Source organism: Chanos chanos, chromosome 6, assembly GCF_902362185.1.
Source record: "Chanos chanos chromosome 6, fChaCha1.1, whole genome shotgun sequence".
In the NCBI taxonomy this organism is placed as follows: Eukaryota; Metazoa; Chordata; class Actinopteri; order Gonorynchiformes; family Chanidae; genus Chanos; species Chanos chanos.
Window position 1 is genome coordinate 15500257 of NC_044500.1, and position 21624 is coordinate 15521880.

A 21624-nucleotide genomic window follows, 5' to 3' on the forward strand; every position below is an offset into this window, starting at 1 on the left:
CCTGAATTTTTTGGCACAGGAAAATTATGTTGAGGCAGATCTCTAAATGAAAACCTTAATGGTTTCACATAATTGGAAATGTGAACAAAAAGCATTGCCATTTTGAAAACAGATAAACATTTGAAGCCTAGAATTATTAAAATAAAGCAGGATACTAACAAATCCTGGACTTAAACATAAAATATCCTGAATATGAGAGACAGAGGCAGACAGTATGTGTTTGTATGTGTGTGTGTGTGTGTGTGCGTGCGCGCGCGTGTGTGTGTATGTGTGTCTATGTATGTGTGAGAGAGAGGGGGTAGGTGCTGATGGGTCAAGTCCACAGAGACTGATTATGATCTATGACATAGCAGTATCTGCCTAATCTGGATTACTCATATCTTGACGTTGTTACACCATGCACCAAGTATGTGTGGAATGTATAGTTCGCTATACCGCATTCATTCAAAGTAGGACTGCACCTTAAAATGACTTGGCTTTTAATCTGTCAGAACAACAGCGCTCGGATAGAGATAAAATGAACTGTGAGCATAATATTCATGGCACAACAGGAGGCCTCACGCTGCAGTGCTTGAACAACGGAGGGTTTTTTTCTCAGCGGACTCTTCATAACTAGATCACAGCTGCAGAAAGGTTGCACCCTCATGCATGTTAAGTCTGAGGAGAAACACAGTGGAAGACATTGGAAGGAGACAGAAAAAAACTACTTTATGTCTTCTCAACACATTGCGTGTTTGTTAATTATTGTGAATGCTTCTGGGTGTCGTTTAAATCAAATTTGCACCACACGTAAATCAGAGCAATATACCTCTAAAAAATGTGAGCCCTGTTGTTGAACCAATAAAGGGAATTGACTGAGTAAGGGAATACCATACAAATTTTATATCCCTGCACAGTTATGTCCGTAAAAATCTGGTGCTCCCATGTAAATTGTGTAAAATTACATAGAGAGAGTAATTACATCGTAAACATTGCATGTAGTAATAGGAGTTTGCAACTGGAAAGTACCAAATCTGCATCTGAATATACAGTTTATGGTTGAGATTATAATTAATGGACTACTGATACTGGCAACCTGTACAATGCATACAAACATGAAAAACTTCAAGATGTCTTCAGAGTTTATTCATACTTTCATGAAAAAAAAGAAGCTGGAATATCCAGTCCTTCTTGTCTGCAGCCTTTCCTGAGCAGAGAGTGAAAACTGGCCATGTAACATTATTATGCAAATAGTCAACAGCTAAGGTCCTCCCACAACAGCAACATCAGTTTTGGTTTGGAGTTCATTTGTTCTGTCTTGCGAAGAAGACATGTTAGGGAAAAGTATTTTACGTTGGCTGACAGTTGGCTGAATGCACCATGACAGAAACAAATTTGTCTGGCATGGATTCTTCTAACAATGGTGGTTTGGAATCATTCAAGCATTTTAAAAAAGACGATTTTGAAGCAGAATGGGATAAAATTGCTGAGCGCAGTTCTGGGCGAGTCTACAAGGTGAAACTCAAACTGTTGCGGGAGAAGTGTGTCCTTAAAACTTTTTCTACCAACAGTCTTGACAGGTACAAAAATCCACAAAAGATACTTAGTATGTGTTATTTGCTTCCAGAGTGGCAAAGTTTCGGCAAGTTCTTGAATTCACACAAGTATTTAAAACTAAACAGTCTTTTATTCAATTCAATTCAATTCTGTTTCATTGTTTAAAACGGAACAGTATGCTGCTTGCCGAGTGATTGAAAATACAACAAAGAACTGTGAAAGTAACAGATTACTTTGCTGTGTTAGTTGAAGCAATGTGTTGGTGAACGGTGCAGAATGAGCAGAAAAATTCCTTATATTTTTCTACATTTTTTTTTTCAGGATAATGATAAAGGAGGCATCCCAAATTTCAAAAGTGAAATTCAAATACCTGTTAACCATTTATGGGGTGTGCAGTGATCCTCCATCAGTGGTTTTGGAATATATGAGCAAAGGCTCCTTGGAGAATCTCCTCTCCAGCTATGTCTTGATGTGGCCTAAGAAATTTCAAATGATTCATGAGGTGACCATGGGCATGAATTTTCTGCACAGTATGACACCTCCGCTCCTTCATTTGAACCTAAAGCCGTCAAACATCCTACTCGACGATCACTTGCATGTTAAGGTGAGACAGACACTTTAGAAAAGACAAGAAAGAGCTAAAAAAAGGCTGTGATTTCATTACATTATTTATGGAACATGTGTGAAAAGTTAGAACAGACTTTAAAGAAAATATCTTGGCAACAGCAATAGCTGAATAACATCAAGCACTGGGACAGTGAGATGATGATTCCTCTATGAAAGATTTCAGATTTTGGGCTAATTAAGTGGGAAGATTCCTCCAGTAAGAATTCATTCATTGAACATTTGACCTCAAGAGGAAACATGAACTACATCCCTCCAGAAGCCTTCACACAGAGCCCTGATCCTCCTACCACTAAGTATGATGTTTACAGGTAAGAGTACAAGGCTAGGGTGCATAGCATACTTGACTTTTTGTGATAAGGTCAAATTACAACTTAGTTCAGCGTGCAGGTTTTACAAGCTACTGTACTTGAACTACTTAAACTGACATTATTGTGTTCAGTGACCAACAATGCAAAGTTATTGTGCTAATGATGTGAAAATAAACGTGTAATTGTGCTTCAACTTTTGATTCAGTTTTTCCATAGTGATGTGGGAGATCCTGACACAAAAGAGAGCATATTCAGGTGACATCCAAGTTCATTTTGTAGACATATCAGTGCAACACACACACACACACATACACACACACACACACACATACACACACACACACATGCACACACAAACATTTATGTATTTTAAATGAATATTTTCCTATATATTATTTACTGCATATTTGATTAAGAATACATTTTTGAAGTTTTTTTTTTTTTTTACATTTTCTTTGTTTTTTTGCTATAGGACTGAATAAGGCAGAAATACTAATAAGGGTGTCTTCTGGAAAAAGGCCACATCTGGAGAAGATTCCTGATGACAAACCTAAAGAATGTGAGGACATGATTGGAATAATGCGGTGTTGCTGGGAGCAGGTTGTTAGTGAAAGACCTGCTTTCTCAGGTAACACTTCCTTGTCATTCCCTGTAAACCAAGCTACAGCTTTAAGCATGATAATATTTAGGGAGTCAGGAAAACACCTTTTTTTTTGTTCTCAGGTTTCTATCATGCTACAACTTGTTTTCTTACTGTCCTTGCATACTTGCTTGCTTTTAGGTTCATTATTCCTGCTGTACCACTCAGGGAGCAAGTATAACTAGATCTTTGATCAACGTTGCATTTAAAAACTGTTCAGTTGTATCATGAACGGGTCACCTTTATCAAAAGATTTAATTAACTTATTTGATATAGTAACCACATCAATGAATACGAATGATTACCATGTGCGTTCAAGCATTAAAATAGTATAATTAGCTTCTAGTAATTTCATAACTGTATTGTATAATGAGGTGAATGTGATTAAATATATACATTAGTTTGCATTGTGGAGGGTATAGTTATGTCCTCAGTAGTAAGCAGTTGATGCAGTGGGTTTGATTGCATTCCCAGTGCTATGCAGTTGTTTCTTAAATCATGAAGAATAGACTGATCAACATGCTTCATCATAGAAGTTCAAAGGCTTTACATAATTGGGTGGCTAGTTACAAATGTATCTTCATTCATAATGTGGAGAATTCTGGGAATCATAAGGCAAATACATTACATCCAATAATGATGTCATGCTGTCCATCTGTCTAGACATTGTGAAGGAGACTGAAGTCCTCAGTGAAGTCCTAAAGATTCCCGATGTGGTCCGGGGATGTGAGAGTAAAGAGAGGCCTCATAAACTTGCTTACACAACACTGTCCACCTGCTTAACAAAAGTAAGTGACCTCTGTGTGCTCATCTAGCAATTGAGTGCAGCATCAGCACTGAGGGAATTAGAAAAAGTTAAGTGAAGTCTGAGAAGTCTAATGCTCAAGAGAAAATCCTTTCCCCCTTAGTCAACACAGTCTGTATATTCTGTAAATAAAATGTTTCACCTAAAGAAAAACATTTTAGAATAAAGATGTCTTGTCTTTTGAAACATTAGATTGTTTTTTGTCATTGATAGAGCGATAAAATATAGGTACTGATCAGCATGAGGGAAAGTAACATCACATATGTTTTTTAAATACCTGTTCTATAACTATCTGTAACTCATATATTAGTAATTGTGAAATGAATAATGAATTTGTCAGTTGTTTCATGGGCCATACTTAGTTGAGCATAACTTTGCATGTTGGAAACTTTTTCTTTTAAAGGAAACCATACCAAAAGAAGATGCTTCCTCTGGTCAGTACAGACACAGTATACATAATACTTCTAATCTAAACTACTTATCTAAACTTCACTCTGTCTTTCTCATTTGGTATTATGTAATAGATGGAAAAAAAAAGATTGAAAAGGATTTTCCAACTTTTCTTCACATTTACACATTTTCCAAACGTGTGACATTTTTGCAAACTTTTGATAACGGTTCTTGATTTTCTTTTTACCTATGAATTTCTTATAGACGACATCCACTCTCTTCTGTCAAGGAAGGACTTTGAGACATTCAAGAGAGTCTTAAAGAAAGAACATATCTCAATACCCTGTAAAGATAACAATACTCTCCTTCACTACACTGTGGCAAGTGGGGACACTGGAAGTGTTCGAAAGGTTTTGGAGCTTGGTGCGGAGGTGAATTGTCAAAGTGTCAAGGGTTACACACCTCTTATAATTGCTGTGCTCCACAAGTTCCACGAGATCTGCAATTTGCTTATGGAATACGAGGCTGATCCAAACCTCAACGATCTGGATCGGTGGACTCCTCTGCATTTTGCTGCCCAAAACGGTGACGACAGAGCTGTCCGTCTTCTGTTGGACAACAAAGCCGAAGCATATGTCAAGGAGAGGGATGGCTGGACACCCCTTCATCTGGCAGCTCAGAACGGGCACGAGAATGTAGTGCGTATCTTGCTGCCTCGTGTCACGGGCATCAATGAGCAGGAGGCGCAGTCTGGAAGGACGCCGCTTCACGTAGCTTGTATGTATGGGCACCTTAACATTGCTAAGCTTCTTCTCATGCAAGGAGCTGACCCCAATAAGAAAGACGCCTCCAAAGCGACTGCATTACATTTGGTGGCTGAAGAAGGACACTTCAGGGTGGCTCGTTTGCTGCTTACGAAAGGTGCAGATGTCAACATTGTGGACAACCGTAACTATAGCGCTCTACACTTTGCTGCTCTGAGGGGACACAGTGGCATCTGTAGGCAGCTTTTGAGCAAAGGAGGGAACCCTGATGAAAAGACCTTCCAGGGCTGGACGCCCATGCATTTGGCCGCACTGAAAGGGCACCCTGAGACTGTACTGGTCTTGGAGGAGCACAAAGGTTCGGTGAACTCCCAGGGGGAAAACGGTTGGACGCCTCTTCATTTGGCATGTCACTATAGGCAGGAGGAGGTGGTGTCAGTGCTCCTCACAGCTGGGGCTGACCCCAATCTGGCTGAGAACAACGGTTGGACTCCGCTCCACCTGGCCTGTAGCAACGGCAGTTTCCCCAACGTCCTCCAGCTTATCTCCCACAAGGCTGACGTCAATTCTCAGAACTGCAGCCAGTCGACTCCACTGCACCTAGCTGCCCAGAATGGGAACATTCCCATTATCAAAGCTCTGCTCCTTAATAATGCACGCAGGGGCATAGTTGACTCCAAAGGGTGCACTGCTTTCACTCTTGCTAAGCAGTGTCATAACAAAGAGGCAGTTCCTCTTCTGGAAGAAGACGAGATCATGTGCTGAGCCATTAAAAACAAGGAGAGCGCGGTGACAGATAGCTGTATTATCGGGAGGAGGACCACATTGATCTCTCTGCTATTGATTTCTCTCCCTCTATGTATCCTGCTCCTATGACGTAACCGCATTTATTGTGATAAATATTTTCGGCTCATTTAACATTTGCTATTCCAATTTATCATAACGCTCAGATGTGTTATTGCATTGTAACAAATTGAATCAGAAAGGCTGAAAGATGCTACGGTCAAGAGAAATATTCAGAACAAGCCATCCGTGCAGCAGCCTTCCTGTGAATAATCTCACAGAATAGCAAGAGTGTCTATGATTTCCAAACCTCTGACCATGTACTCTAAAATGTGAAGAACTTGTCTGACAGCGTTCCACCCTCTACTTCTCCACCCTCTACACCCTCTCCTACTATTTGCCTTAGTGACCTTTTGCTGTTCACAGATTGCCTTGACCCATATTTTCAGTGCATGATTTCTGTAAACAGTATATGCGATCCTTACATACCTGTGAGCGTTGCAGACCACATTAGCACTTACTTACAACACTCGCTAGAACATTGAGTCATTACCGTAATAAATTTCAATCTTCAAGTGCTACTCTGTGATCCACAGAGCATTGAAGTTGAATGTCAGAATGTATCCAATATTCCAATATATTAGGATTCGTGTAGATCACTTGCAATATGTTACAGAAATGCAGATGAACATTTGAATGCCAAGTAGAGGCTAGAACATTCTCTCAGGGGAATTTCATGACCTGTTTAATATGGTGTTATTAATACATTAACTACAAGATCCTTCCAAAAACTGGAATTCATACAACTCCTGAATGTAAAGAAAGTTGTATTCCATAGATTAAACAAGGATGGATGGATGTCTTTTTTTCTCTTTTTCTTGTTGTGCGACACAACCAAATAAATTAAATAATGGACAATTGTTTTGTTTGTTTCAATTTAAAATACACAGTAGTAATACAAGAGAAATAGACCACACTGTGATTCTGTATCTACTCCTGATTTTTTTTTTTTTATTAATTAACCATATTATGTCCAATAAAATTATTCTCCCTACATTTCTGGTTGAATATTGAGGCCTATATCCTTCAACACTTCTTTTTTGTCTGCATTAACGAATGTCCCTTTGGTTTGGTTTAGCTTTGAATGAATTATCTTTGATGGATAGGTTGTTTAGTACCACTGTGGGGCTTATCAGTGAATGTGGCACTGTGAACTAGCAGAATCAGCCCCTGTTGTATTCTTCTGGTAAATGAGGGACCACTGAAGCTTAAGGAACTTATTTATAAAATGGCTATTTTCCAAACACCCTGCCATGTTAGGCTAGTAACATATGTGTATATACTGAGAACCTTTAAAGTTCCTCTTAATTAGATAGCTTTGGCTTATATACCGTACTTCATGCCACACTTGAATAAATTCAGTGTGACTTAATGGAACAAGAAAGGGACCTCAGACTCTAGGTAAATCTTAGACTTTGAAACATTTCAAATTCAGAGGAATTTCGCAGGCCCCGGGGCTGTTCTTACCCATTAAATGCAAGACTGGACACATCAAGATGCCAGTAGAATGTCTACAAAATTCAGTGTTCTAATAATAAATGCTGCCACGAGTGCATGATTGAATTAGATGAATAACCCACAGCTCCTACTTTAATGTAAATGAAATACGACACACAGACACATTAGCCAAGCATGTTTTGCTCAGGACCAAGAAGTTACATGATGTGGAAAGATATCATCTCCTGTGTGTTATCTCTGTTGCAGGCTTAGGCCAACACAGCGTTAAGTATCTATTACTGATTCAGATTAGCTATCCAACATTAAATTAATTGGCGCTGTATGATGCAGACAGCTAGTTGTGTTAGAGTTTTACGAATTCCTAGAGGTGGATAAAACTGCCAGTAGGACGATGTGAACATATATCATATGGTGTTGTTATCGGGGTAATTAATTGGTTAATTAAGTACTTGGTTTAGCACCTATTCTTTTATACCTGAACAGTCTAATCTGTTACTGATGTCAATGGATTACCAAAGCCAGACTTAGTTTTGAACATCAGTGCTTAAGATGGTCCCTTTTTGTGAAAAGCTGTGATGGGCCATATGTTCTAATCTCATGGACCACGTTATGCTGCATATATTTGATGATTTTAAGTATTTGAATTTATTTGGACCTTATTATCACATAGTCTTAGAAAGTCCACAAACTGAAGCTTCTTAACAGCAGAGGATTTCCTTATCTGACATATATTCTGACATATATTGAGTTGGAACCCTTATCTGTTTTAATGGCTCTGCATGGGATCTCAGTCAGAGACAGTAGTAATGATGAAAGTTCTAGACTGCCAAAGTGAATGAGTGAATTAGGCTTTTTTTTTTTTTTAATGAAACCCCAACTCAACTTTTTTAATGAAACTCTCTCTCTCTCTCTCTCTCTCTCTCTCTCTCTCTCTCTCTCTCTCTCTCTCTCTCTCTCTCTCTCACACACACACACACACAGACACTCTCTGGAGAGAGTTCTCGTGTTAATAAAACATCAAGGTCTCCACTTGCTGCTGGACTGAAGAATCAAGTCAGGGGATTTGAACATATTCACTGCATTCAGCTTGGCTATAGTAGAAGTTCTCAGTTTAATCTTCATTCTGTGATGCCACCTCCACCTTAGTTTGTACTCAGTAGATTTTTTATTCAAATCACAGAACAGAGTAAATGTATTCGAGCAAAAGCAGAATTATTCATCTCTGGTGTTGTTGTATTAGTCTACCAATCATCTGACATTATAGGCTTTCCATTTACATGCACTCCACTCTTACAGCAACAACATTTAGCCTTAATTTTCAACATGCAAAGCTTTACAAACATAGGATGAGAGGACTCTGTTCTGGAGTCTATAAATGGAGCCCCAAAATCAAGTAAAACAATCAGAGTCATATGGTGTTGACGTATCTGAAGTTCAAACTTGGCACCAAAAATGCACTGTGGTACAGAAAAGAAAATCTTTTATGTGAAATGGAAGATTCAGGTAGTAAAGCAAACAGTTCCTGTAAACAATCGGTAAAGAAGAACTTTTGTTAAATTTTATAGAAAATTTGATTCTTGCTGCTGAAAAACTAATACATTTATGCAATACATATTGTACTGTAAGGCAACAAGAAGTTACTGTGTTTTTTTAAGCATGCAGAAACAAAGAATAAGAAAAACGCTGAAACCTCACATGTTGTCCTGCCTGTCACGTTGATTTGGCCACCAGTTTTCATCCACATAAGTACCAATGTGTTCCTCGGCCAAGGAGTTGGGAGAAAAGCAGCGAGCATGGCGGATCCATTCTTGGCATGCCTCACTGGTAGCGTCTCTGCTCTCCACCCTCCATAGCCTGGAGGGAAGGGTTCTGGTCATAAAACTTCCATAGTCAAGCTGAGAAAAATTCCAAAATGGGATTGCGGAAGGTGAAAAGTGCTTGAAGGAAAACCATTTGGACTAGGGCGTAGCTGGTTAACCGTTCTTGAATTAGGGCAGTGCAGGGAAAACTGACGTTGTCCCATATGATAGCATGACAGTCTGTGGTCTGGTTCCTGATAGTGTCTGTCTGTGAGGTGGGAAGAAAGGCATTACAGGGTATCAAGGAAAACCAGAAGCAGTGCTTTGTTGTAAGAACCAAGTGTGACATGATGTTGGACAACCCCCTGCTGACTGAGAGCAGCAAACATGGTTTCACTACTTTTACATTGACTAGGGGTCTCTACTATTTCTTTGCATGCATGACAGGAGACTGAGTGAATGGTTTTGGTTAATTGGATTTGCAACAGAGAAGTGTGTGTGGTGAGTTTTTGTCTGGTTTTTGTCTGATTGAAGCTAGTAGAATGTGTGCTTAGTTCCACATAAATGGAATTTGGGTTGTTAAGATGAACATGAGATCATTGTCTGCAGTGTTCTTGATTGTGGTGTGTGTAGTATGGCGTTGGTTAAAGCTGTAAGATATGGGAAATGAAATGTTCAGCTGTTTTAGCGTGATCAGTACCCATAATACATGCGGTAACAAATGTCAGCTGAGCAGTATGTATTGCTGCCTCCCTAATACAAGAATATTACAGTTGAAAAACACAAACAGAGAATTACACTGTGAGCATTTAAAGGTGGAATTAGATTAAAGAAACAAAACAAAACCAAACTCAACCAAAATACATAATTTTTCATTTGACCCTCTGCATGCATCGTGACTGGATTCCAAATAAACAAAGGGGTGTTTTCCAATAATCCTTCTCAGTGAAAGATGATTGCTGTGGTATACATGAATGTGGTATGTGTGTGTGTGTGTGTGTGTGTGTATGTGTGTGTGTGTGTGTATGTGTGTGTGTGGTCTAGGCTTATAAGAGTGAAGCATACCTACCACCTGGGAAACCTGGTCCCACAGAGAATTTCAATTATTTCATCTTTATTCCCTAACCACTGACAAAGGAGCTGTTGGAGAGCCTGAATGTCAAACTCAATCAAATGTAAGAACGGTATTCAAAACTTATGCAAATGCTACATCTATTTATACTCCCATGGTCCTCTGTCAAAGCACCACCCTAAAGCATCATTTCTGTGGATTATATCTAAATCTCCTCTGAAAATGTTACAGAAGTGGATTTAGACAACAAAAGAACCACACACCCTGAAAACTGTAATGCCAAGCATGTTCCTTAAATAATGATTGATTTTAGATTGACGGCGAAATGTAACATTCACACAGAGACATCAACAAATGAATTTTCTGCTAGTTCATCCTGACTGTCTTTTGTCCTTCAGGCTTCGGTAGAGAGCCAGAGCATTAATGGACGTTTGATCATTTTTGTCACACACTCCTACTCCTCATCCTCCCCAAGAGTTGCTACATAAGCTCTCAACAAACACTCTGTACCCAGCTGTCTGACTGCACACTGATTAGACTATCTGTATTGACTTTGCGGTAAAGTATGTGGATGTTTACTTTTCATTTACTGTAACAGAACAGTTTAATTCCTTGGCGACTATACGGACCACTGAATGAACAATGCTTTGAAATAAGAAACACAATGTGTGTGCTCAGGTGTTGTAAGAACTCACTGAACTCAATGAGACAACTTAAAAACAGCTAGTTTTCATTTTAAATAACTGTAGTGTTTGGAACAAATCTAACAGAAATCGCTTAGTTGTGGTGAGAGTTGTGTAAAGGGTTTTGATGACTGGGTTACCTCTCCTAGATAGCCCGACTTTTGTTTGTAAGGTAGGGATAGAAATCAATACAATATAACTTTCAAATCTGAATGGATTGAGGGCTCAGTGGAGACCTTTGGTGCGGTGTAAAATGGGATTCAGACTTTCTTTTTTTATTGGTATTTCTGAAGACTTTAAAGGCAAGCCAAATACCAAAATGTGAGAATGTGTTAAGCCCCTAAAGAGAAGTAAGACTCCTATCATATATGAATCAAATACAAATCTGGCAAATTATACATCTTTCATTAGGAAACCTTTTTTATGGTAGATTATAGGGTGGTATTTTACACAAAAGAGGAATTACTGCGATCACTTTATCCTTAAAGACTTTGAGCTACTCTCACTATCACCATCAGCCTTAAGGATTTTAGATCTAAGACTGCTGGTGGTCTGGATGCTGACACTGGAGTCAGACATGTTAAAGCAACAGCATTAACAGAGATAAGAACATTGAAACCTAAACTGTCTACAGAGCAAAAGAAGATATGAATGGACCAAATCAATTCTATTTTCCTCAGGTAATTCCGTAATGCCAGAGACAAATTGTGCCTATTTGCACTTCCTGACAATTCTGCTCCGTGAAAATTAATCGGTGGCCGTGTGGCTTTGGCCGGAATCGTATAAGGGGTACGGCCCAGCAGGCAGTAGGAGTAGTCTTATTAACACATTAGAAAAACAAACACAGCACCCGCCAGTGGCTCAGCTGTCACACTCTAATTCTCTTTATAGCCAGACTCTGAGGTCCTCGCTGAGCATGTGATTACAGCATCGTGCTGTGGGAGCTTGTCCAATCCTCCGCTCCCTCCCTCCACAATTAACGTCGGACCACAGCTCAGCTCACAATTTCCCTGCCACTAATGCGATGCCTCGCCAAGATTTAAATTGATCTTGTGTCCAGCGAGGGACAGGTGACCACAAAATGGCCCTCACATCTGCTCCCCTTTTGGTTACTGAAGGTGAACAGACAAATGTAAATCAAGTGAACACCAAGGGGGGGTCGTAGGTGTGTATTGTGAGGGGGGGCATTAAGGGCCTTAACATAAAAGATAATTAATTTTGATTGCCAGTAATGAAAATAGTACTCAGCTGATGATGCTCTCAGTTCTACTGCTATGTGGTCATGGTCCTGCATGTTTCAGAAGTACTCTGTATTGCTAATTTATTTCTAATTCTTTCCAGGAACAAAGTATTTCTGGTGTATTAGTATAGGTTTATGCTTTGTCTTAATGCTTAACAAAAAAGTCTTTGGTTCATCTTAAAATCCAACACCAACAAAGAAATTTTATAGCTCACAAAAGATTGATAAAACAACATTGTGTTTTCTGATTACAGTGTTGTGTGTTGTTGACTTCCCTCATAATGACCAAGATATTCTAGTCCATGTTAAATGGGTTAAAGACAGGGTCAAGTAGATTACTTTCCCGATTTGAAGCTTCTAATCTTGTTGTAATCTTGTTGTATCAACAACACAGGACTGGTGAACTGAAAAATTTGTCCAATGGAGTGTGTGTGTGTGATTAGATGACTAACATCTGATCCCACTTCTACAGCAATCTGTAGACCAGATAAACTTTGAGCCAAAACTGCTTCAGAGAATGAAATCTAATCACTCAATTTATAATACGTGCAGGTAACAATTTGTTAATAGGATACACGGGCAATTAATCTGTGAGGGCTCGATTAACAATTATCCACTGACTATATATCAAATGTGTTGCACTCATAAATGTTGTACTTATGTAAATCCGCATCTTGCAATTGAAATTGGGGCTGTGGCACAAGAGAACTGCAAATCTCATCTCCAGCTGTGTCTGCCCACAGATGGTTTCCATGTGGGCTAAAGACACAGTAATGCTCAGAGAGCATGCACTTGCTGCTCTGTGTCACATTAATCAAAAAGAGACTTGGGGGCCTTTGGGTAAACTATCTCCTTTGGCACTACACATGTAATCAGTTTTTGTTTTTTTTGTTTTTTTGCAAAACAAACAAGAAAGCATAAAACTGATTTATCCATAATTTTACACCATACGACGTTGTTTAGTTAGAAACTGATTTAAAAATTAACAAGCAAAAGGACGAACATTCAAACTGATGGAAAGTAAAAAAAAATGCACAAAAAAGCATGTTCACCACAAATGTGTTTATTAATATGCATCTATCTTAGTGCAACATACATTTTATGAGAATGTTACATGCATCAGAGCAGGCTCATCACATTCATGGGTGCCAGAGAGCATATGCTGCTTATAATAATAATAATAATAATAATAATAATAATAATAATAATAATAATAATAACAGTTTGGCAGATTTTTTTTTTTTTGCAAACTGGGGCTCTTATCAGGTTCAGAGCTTGGGCCCATCATCTTAATATTTAAAATGCACATTTATTGCAAATTTTATGCCTATTGCTTAGATAATACTGGAACTCCTCTGCAGATTCACTTTTGGCAGCATTGCTTAAGCAGCATACAAATACATGGTCTAATCATATAATTGAAAGAGCAATACTGAACTGTCTGCAAACCCCGGGGCCCTTTAAGAAAACACGCAGTCTGTCCTTAAAGCACCCTTTTCACGTTCCATTTAAAATGACTGATAAACTGAATCCGTCATAATTTTGTAATTATCAGCCACCCAACTTAGTAAGTGTCAGCAAACTTTCCACACGAAAGAAATATTAAAAAGAACTGTCTCTTCGGGTGTTCGTAGCGTTCTCCAGACGCGCGCTGTTTTTTTTTTTTTCTTTAAGCAATCAGGCAATGAAATTTGCAACAAGATTACTTCGTTTCATAATACAGACATCACTTTATTTACATTCCTCAGGATAAAAGAGTCTTTGATAAATACATTTACAATGTTTTTCATGTGCGTGAGGTATTCTTTTCCGAGATGACGTTTTTCTTTGCTTTGGCTCTTTTGCTTAGCTCCGTGACTTAACAGTGCAGTATCTTAATGAAAGCCTTGCGGAATTCAATGTTGAAAGTGGTGTATATGATAGGATTGACGGCACTGTTTACGTAGCCCAACCACGTGAATGCAGTGTACAACTCCGCTGGGACATGACAGTAAGTGTTCACTATGTGTGTGATGAAAAATGGGAGCCAGCATACGATGAACACTCCTAAAAGAGAGACAAAAACAACTTTTGTTATAATGGGAATTACTAAACTACATCTTTACTCACTCACCAAACAATGTCACACGTAAAATCTCGACTGAAAAAAAAAGATCTTGTTCCTCAGACATAAACAGTATTAAATTAAATTGGCATCCAGCTGTTTTGCATGCGTCTTTTCCTCTGAGTGGCCTATCACCCTAGTGGTGATGGAAAAAATTATATAACACATTATAAAACCTTTTCTGAAACAGAGCATTGTAGAAAAGCCTGAAAGAAATGACTCACTGCACCAAGTGTGTTGATACCAGTAGCGTTGGCAGTTCTGTATGAGTCTTACCAAGGACAATAGCCAACATCTGAGTTGCTTTCTTTTCTTTCTGGTGGGAAATTTTGCGCTTGTTGCAGGTTCTGACAGATGTCTGTGTCTTGCCATTGGGTGAAGCCTGAATTTCAAAAGCTTTGGCCACTTTGGGGACATTTTTTGTGCTTCCATTTTTTCTTGTGTTGAATGAGGCTTCTGGCAGCGAAGATGCCACCGACATTTCTGTGGTTTTGGTGTTAACTGGCTGACTGTGCTGCTGGTGGCCAACCGTGTGCTCAGGCTTCCTTTCCTTTGGAGTGTCTGTACTGGTAATATCATCCAGCTCTATGTCTTCCCCATGGTTTACAACCTCCTTAATGAAAATCTGACAACAGAGAATGAACAGAATTAGAGATGATAGGTGGTAGCCTACTATGGAATGACAAGGTGGTGCTTAGAAGTGGTAGTTGCCTTGATGGTAGCGAAATCAGAGATATATTAAATCTACTTTGTGCTTATAGCTGAAAATGGCATGACTGGAATAAGATCAGCCAATGTTCAACTTTGAGGTTACTATTGTGTCTAACATAGTACAGACCTCAGAATAACGGATGATTTTTTTCCCCCCTAGAGTCAAAAGTGCTAAAAGAAATGGTGACACATTGTTAATTGCTTTCAGACAGAAGTTCCTTATTTGGAATTCCCCTCTGAACTGCAGAGAAAAGTTGACATACCACATTTTTGTTGTTAACAGCAAAATTCCCGTTAGATTTAACAATCACAGTGCACAGCCTCACATCGTCGGGGTGAGTGCATTTCTGAAACAGACGTGAAGGGAGGACAGCACATGGTCACTGGCATGCAAAATCAAATTGTTACAGCATCATTAACCACACTGCGTTATGTTCCCAAGCTCCAGACAGAAACTACTGCAAGAACGCCAAGACCGTTTCTATGTACGGCACAGTAATCCGCCTAATGTTATAACTGAAAAAATATTAGACTCTGTAACAACTGATTTCTTTATAAGACACATGGAACTTTTACGGTATTGTTAACAGAAAAATGCACTGCCAAGGCCATTAGTTTGAAACTATATGTCAGATGAGAGTATACGATGGAATAATTAATGCACTTTAGAAAAATGTCTTATAATTGTTACTGTTAGGAGAGACATTCATGCTATGCTCTCCAGATCTGTCTACCACCAATCTGCTGCATCTGACCAGTCAGAGAGAGATGCAGCCACTATGACGAGACAAGCCCTTGCTGGCTTGCCACTGCCAATTGTGTATGTGTGGAACCACTGCTTCTTGGCATTGAACCTGGGTCTCTGTGGTGGTGTGCTAACAGGGTGGTGTTCTAAAGCACCTTTCAGCTGTGGCATCCATATACCCAATCACTCTGAAATATACATTTTTCCCATTTGCCCTGCCAAAACCTTTTTTGATGTCCCAGATGCAATGCACGCTCTGGTATTTTACTGTAAACAAATCAGTCACCGCATAATTTCCCACAGTTCATTGCATTCCTCCAGCAAAATTCTGTAAAATAATAATAACAGTGATTTACAAGTTGCTGTAAATGTTCACCAATTTTGTACAGTATACTTTAGAGCAGATGAGACCAGCTTCAGATGATTGGTGTTTTACAGTGACCTATACAAGAGCAAGGCATGTTTGATAATAATGCAGAGAATCAGAACAGCAGCAAATTTCCTCTGGTGCACACAGTGATTAGCATTATACTGATTAAGTCATGTAAGGCAAAAGGAAAAGGCCAATTCTGTCATGTAATAGTTCCAGCTGTGGAGGGGCGACAGTTACCATTCAAAACAGACACGAGATATTACCACATATTACCACAAGATTAAGAGCAAAGACATTCTTGTTCACAACATGAATCTGCCCTGATGCGTTGTGATTAATGCTGTACTTCAGTGACAACTATCGGGGTATCCCATGTACTTATCAAACTAAGATGTAAAAGTAAGGAGTGAAATGGAAAAGCTATAATCAATCAATCAATCATACAAACAAACAAACAAACAAACAAACATTAAATAAATATTTTGATGGTTTTAAGTAATTGGTATGTGCATACAGCCACTTCATGAATTTACACATGACTGCGAGTAATGACAAAGTACTGTGCTAACACTGATTCTATTAAATAAAATATATTCCTCGGTAATTAACACAACAATTAATTTTTAGGTCATATTCATTCAGTGTCTATGTATTATGCTTTAAATGGTGTTGGTATGGCTTTTTTACCAGTCCTTTAAAATGTAAAGGGTAGTCCCAGATATACAGTAATTAAAAATGACAAAAAAAATTGCTGGCCAAAACACTGGCTGTGAAATATGTACAGGTCACTTTTTTTTCTGGCCGTTGAATCAAATAATGGTACTGAGCTCTAAATTTTAACTGTGAGTCATCGTAAAGCTATGGGCAATTTCAACCATTGTTTTCCAGTCTGTATCTGAGGCATGTGGGAGTTAAGGGCATTACCTTTAGACTGGCACCCACGTCTGCGTCTGTGCCTGGACAGGTACGCTTAGTGTTAACGCGTTTCCGTCTCTTCCGAAGCACTACGTAGATCTGCACATACACCAACAGTGTGATGATGAAAGGAACGTAGAAGGACACGATAGAGGAGTACACCACGAAAGCAGGGTTGGCGATGATGCAGAGAGCGTCATCGCGGGTCGCTGAAACGTAGAGGAAAAAAAACTCTGATAACAAACAAAATCAACACAACACAGAGATGTTTCCACCCCCTAATAATACAACAAACAAATTACTTATTTAAAAGGATTGATTGTTTTTAATGGACTTTCAAAGTGGTTAAGTGTTCCGAGCGAATGATTGTTGCTAGTTAGGAAAGCACTGAGAAATCTGAGTATTCAGTATTCAGCATTTACCTGTGTTGTTCAATCCAAACAACAGAGGACATGATATTGCAAAGGACAGAATCCAAACCACAGAAATCATGACCGTGACTCGCCTCTTAGAGCTGTACCGTGTGTTATATAACATCGGCATGGCAACAGCAGTGTACCTGTGAGTGAGTAGACAGTTAGCCTACTTATACGAGGAGAGCTTCAACAGTTTTTCATCTTTTTGCAAGCTAAAAAAATACATCCCACTTTCTGAGAGCTGAATTTCAACATGTAACCATGGATGCACGTATGTACGCAAAAGCTTGCATTCACCTGATCAAAAATGATTTTTAATCAGTCTGTAAGTGAACAGTAAGTGGTTTAGTATAATGTTTAAGATGATATCCTCCTGCAAACTTTAATACTACCTTACTATCAATCTGCATTTTATAACGGATTCAAAATAGAAACTTTGTTTTGTAGTACTTAGTATCACCTCCGTTGGCAGGTAACACAGCCTTCAACATCTCCTATTGTGAGCTGAGTTTAAAATGGTTAAAATGGGTCTATTCTTGGGTCACCTGGTGGCGTCAGACTAAAGACAAAAATCCCTCTAAGACCATTCATTGATTCTGGCATAGTAACTACTTTGTCATTCATCTAGAGGAGGGTCAAAGTATAATGGTGCTATAAAACACCACAGGCATTCCTTTGCAGTTCTGTGCCACCGCATTATTAGAATGTAACACAATAGTCAATATTTTCATATACAAGCGTCGCTATGGTGCATCATAAGAGTGTAAGGAAGAAAGCATGGGCGTGTCTCAGAACACTCAAATCCACCACTTTTTAGATCACGTACAGTATGAGTTCTCTCTAACTCCTTAGACTCCCTCTGTCTAATTCATTAAGTCTGGATATCCATAAGGATTCCTGTACCAAATACTTAAAGAAATCACCCCGTGTCTATGAAGCTTCGTTTACCTATATTATCTCCCTGGTGCTCACGAGATTCACTCTTCATTTGCTCTTGTTTGTAAACGCAGTTCCATTCTGATAAAGGTAATGAGGTTATTAGAAAGACACTTACCTGTCAATGCTAATGGCACAGAGATTGAGAATACTTGCAGTGCACATCATAACATCAAGAGTTACGAAGATGTCGCAGTGGATCGTGCTAAAGCGCCACTCTCCAACCACCTGTCATCAACAAAAGGAACAACAAAAATAAGCATTTTCCCACCTTTAAGATAAAAACATGTCTGCAGGTATTTTCACAGTCAGGCAGAAAATAATTCTCTCCACATTTTTGCTAACACTAAAATGCAAATGAGCAACAAGCTTATTTCTCTCTCTCTCTCTCTCTCTCTCTCTTTGTGTAATGTGTGTTTTGTGGGAAATAATTCTTTAGATGTTTTGCTAACACTCTAATAAAAAAGCAGATTATCAGCCTTGATTTGTTTGTGTGTGTGTGCGTGTGTGTGTGTGTGTGTGTGTGTGCGTGTGTCTGTGTGTGTGTTATATTCTCTGTATGGGTAGAGATAAAATAAAACTTAACTTCTCTCTTATGGAAAATGGAAGATAATGAAGAGGAGTGAATACATTTGTAACCAGTGAGACACTATTTTGTGATCTCGTTCCATACAGTCAGTGGAGAAGTGGAATCTAACAGGGCACAGTCTGCCTCTCAGCACATCTCCCCATCCCTCCCTGACTGTGCTCTCTGGCCGAGCTCATAGACCTCTCTCTGATTAATGTCTCTCCTCGGACAGCCTCCTGAGTTAGGATCCTGTTTACTCAGGTTATGTCCTCCTCTCTGATGTTAGCATTACAGACACTTATTTAAGAACCGTTTGACATTTTTTCTGATGGAGAACCAATGCAAAATTAGTCAAACAACAGGTCTTTAAATAAACAAATAATTAAAAAAAATAATCTTTTTGGACATGACTTGCCCAACAAATAACTTGTGAATTGCTTAATGCATTGTAAAAGATAGCTGCTGGTCAGCTGAAAATTGCCTGTAGATGAAAGATGTGTTTGGGTGTAATAGATTAAGTTTGTGGTATTATTGACAGGGCAACGCTGAAGTATGTAGAGTAAAGCCCATGTGAATTACGTGGCCTATGACATATTTTTAAACGGCTTTTTTAGTGTTTAAAAATATGTCATTTCTGCAGCTCGGTTTGTAACAGCTACGGTGTTCCATCCCAGATTTGAAACTTCATCATGAAAAACGTGCTACTCAAATGAATAAGGCATAAGGATTTAAATCTTTAAAATGAGCAGAATTGTAATTATGCTCTCCTCTGTTTTACACAATGCTTTACAACAAGAATTATGATGAGTGTGAGTTTCAACCAAATTTTCTAAACGTTTCAGTTTCAGAGGAAGACCTTAAATTGCTCTTCAGGCACCTCGTTTATTCCACTTCAAGTAAATGATGTTTTATGATCATCTTACCATATTATCAATTAGACCTCGTCACAAATAAAGCGCTGACTTTTCTCAGTTGCTCAGTATGAGATGAATTATGTGTAATTATCAGCAGCTAGAGATAGAATGCCATTATCACTTATAACTATTATATGTCTTTTGCTCCAACAATAAATTGTCTTCCTGCAGCTCAACCAAACCACCAGGACAGTAGAATTTAATTTGAGCCATTTCTCTGTCGTTTCTTATAAATGCCTCTGGTATTATGATCTTGTGAATAAAATGACTTTATGAATTCCCAAAATACTGTTTGGCAATATTACAGTACGTCTCAATGGTGCGACGATGGCTCACTTTCCAATAACTGAGCAAAATATCCTTGGTGCCACTTTCCTACCTGAGAAACCAAAGTGCTTGTTGTAATATATATTTAGCACGTATATTTTGGTCAAAGCAGAGACTACGTCACTATGTTTCTCCATAGGCACATGAAAGCTTATGGATTTGCTGGTAATTTGAGAGCACAGGGGTTCAGTGACATAGCGACACATGAGAAGCATGGTCCAAAATAACAGTTAAACATGGCCAGTCATAGATCGCTGTCCAATGACATCTGGTTTACAAAATTGATCAGGGTCTTGTAAAAGTCAAGTTTGAGACATACTTTTTAAATTATGCCAAAGCTTTCAAATTATTTATTTATGTTTAACCTTGAACATTTTTTGGTGTTCATCAGGAGATCGATTATGTATGCTTACTTTGATTTGGTGTGATACAGTATAATATAATAAATTATGATTTGATCATTTCCTATAGCTTAAACCTTATGAGGAAGACCATCTGAATAATGCCTTACTCATTTCTTCCACTCCATTAAAATGTCATGGCCAGTGCTGGTGAATTCAGATTTCTCGTGATTCACTTACTACTTCTGTGTCTCCTCTCTGTCAGCAGTCACACTCTAAAACCATGAGTGTGTGATGCTTAGTGAAAAGGGAAGATCACTGTGGAAGGAAAAGCCTAATTTCTTCTCTCTAGGGGAGTGAATATGTTCTTGTATTCCTGATTGAGATATGTATTTTTAACCAGTAACCTCAAATGACTTGGATTCAAGCGACCTCAAGTGCCCTGTTACATGAATAAAGCTGATAAAAGGTATAAGATTACATATGTATCGTAGTTTTGAATATGCAGATGCGAGTGCTACATATTCTAATGGGTCATCAACACACCATACCCTCTGGTACAAGTTTAACCTACCTCAAGATAGACCACCCATGGCATCACCAAGGTAGCCACCAGCAGGTCAGCAACGGCCAAGCTCACAATCAGGTAGTTGGTTGTGGTCTGCAGTGCTTTCTCTCTTGAAACAGCCATGCATACCAGCACGTTGCCGAAGACGATGACGAAGATGAGAAGGGTCAAAAGCATGGCATAGTAATTGTACTGGTATCTCTCCCCTCGTTCCGTCTCATTGAAGCTCTGGATTCCATGTTCAAAGAAGCTCTCGTTATAGGCATACTCTGTAAGGACATCCATCAGCTGTGAGTGACTTTGAGGCCAAAACAGGGCCCTAGAACCAAACACACAAAAAGGAAATTCATTATACTAAGTTCTGAACATTCCCTTCGTCACATTCAATGTCTGTGTCATGGCTTTTTTTTTTTTCATATTCAGTGTGTTTACTAATCCTGTAACCACTAGGGCAACTTTCCTCAAGGTTTATCCAGAAGTTTCATCTCCTGCTGGCCCTCCAAAGTAGCTGTATCCCTCATTTCAATGCCTTGGGCTAAAT

At 38.9% G+C, this 21624-nt stretch overlaps 2 protein-coding genes across 3 annotated transcripts; one reads left to right on the top strand and one right to left on the bottom strand.

Moving 5' to 3' along the window:
* The first annotated feature begins 1359 nt into the window (after positions 1-1359).
* On the top strand, positions 1360-5835 carry ankk1 (ankyrin repeat and kinase domain containing 1). The gene is made up of 8 exons (XM_030778101.1): positions 1360-1559; positions 1858-2140; positions 2320-2471; positions 2677-2726; positions 2944-3099; positions 3775-3899; positions 4320-4350; positions 4571-5835. Exons 1-8 carry the CDS (start codon positions 1360-1362, stop codon positions 5833-5835), a joined length of 2262 nt encoding a protein of 753 aa, XP_030633961.1.
* An 8188-nt stretch (positions 5836-14023) lies between these two features.
* drd2a (dopamine receptor D2a) lies at positions 14024-21368 on the bottom strand. Of its 2 annotated transcripts, XM_030777087.1 has the most exons (7): positions 21090-21368; positions 18484-18593; positions 17436-17572; positions 17023-17222; positions 15244-15327; positions 14546-14882; positions 14024-14211 (listed from the first exon to the last, which is right to left on the bottom strand). In XM_030777087.1, exons 1-7 carry the CDS (start codon positions 21366-21368, stop codon positions 14024-14026), a joined length of 1335 nt encoding a protein of 444 aa, XP_030632947.1. The 2 variants fall into 2 exon arrangements, with proteins under 2 accessions (XP_030632947.1, XP_030632949.1); XM_030777089.1 differs by lacking the exon at positions 15244-15327.
* Positions 21369-21624: the final 256 nt, after the last annotated feature.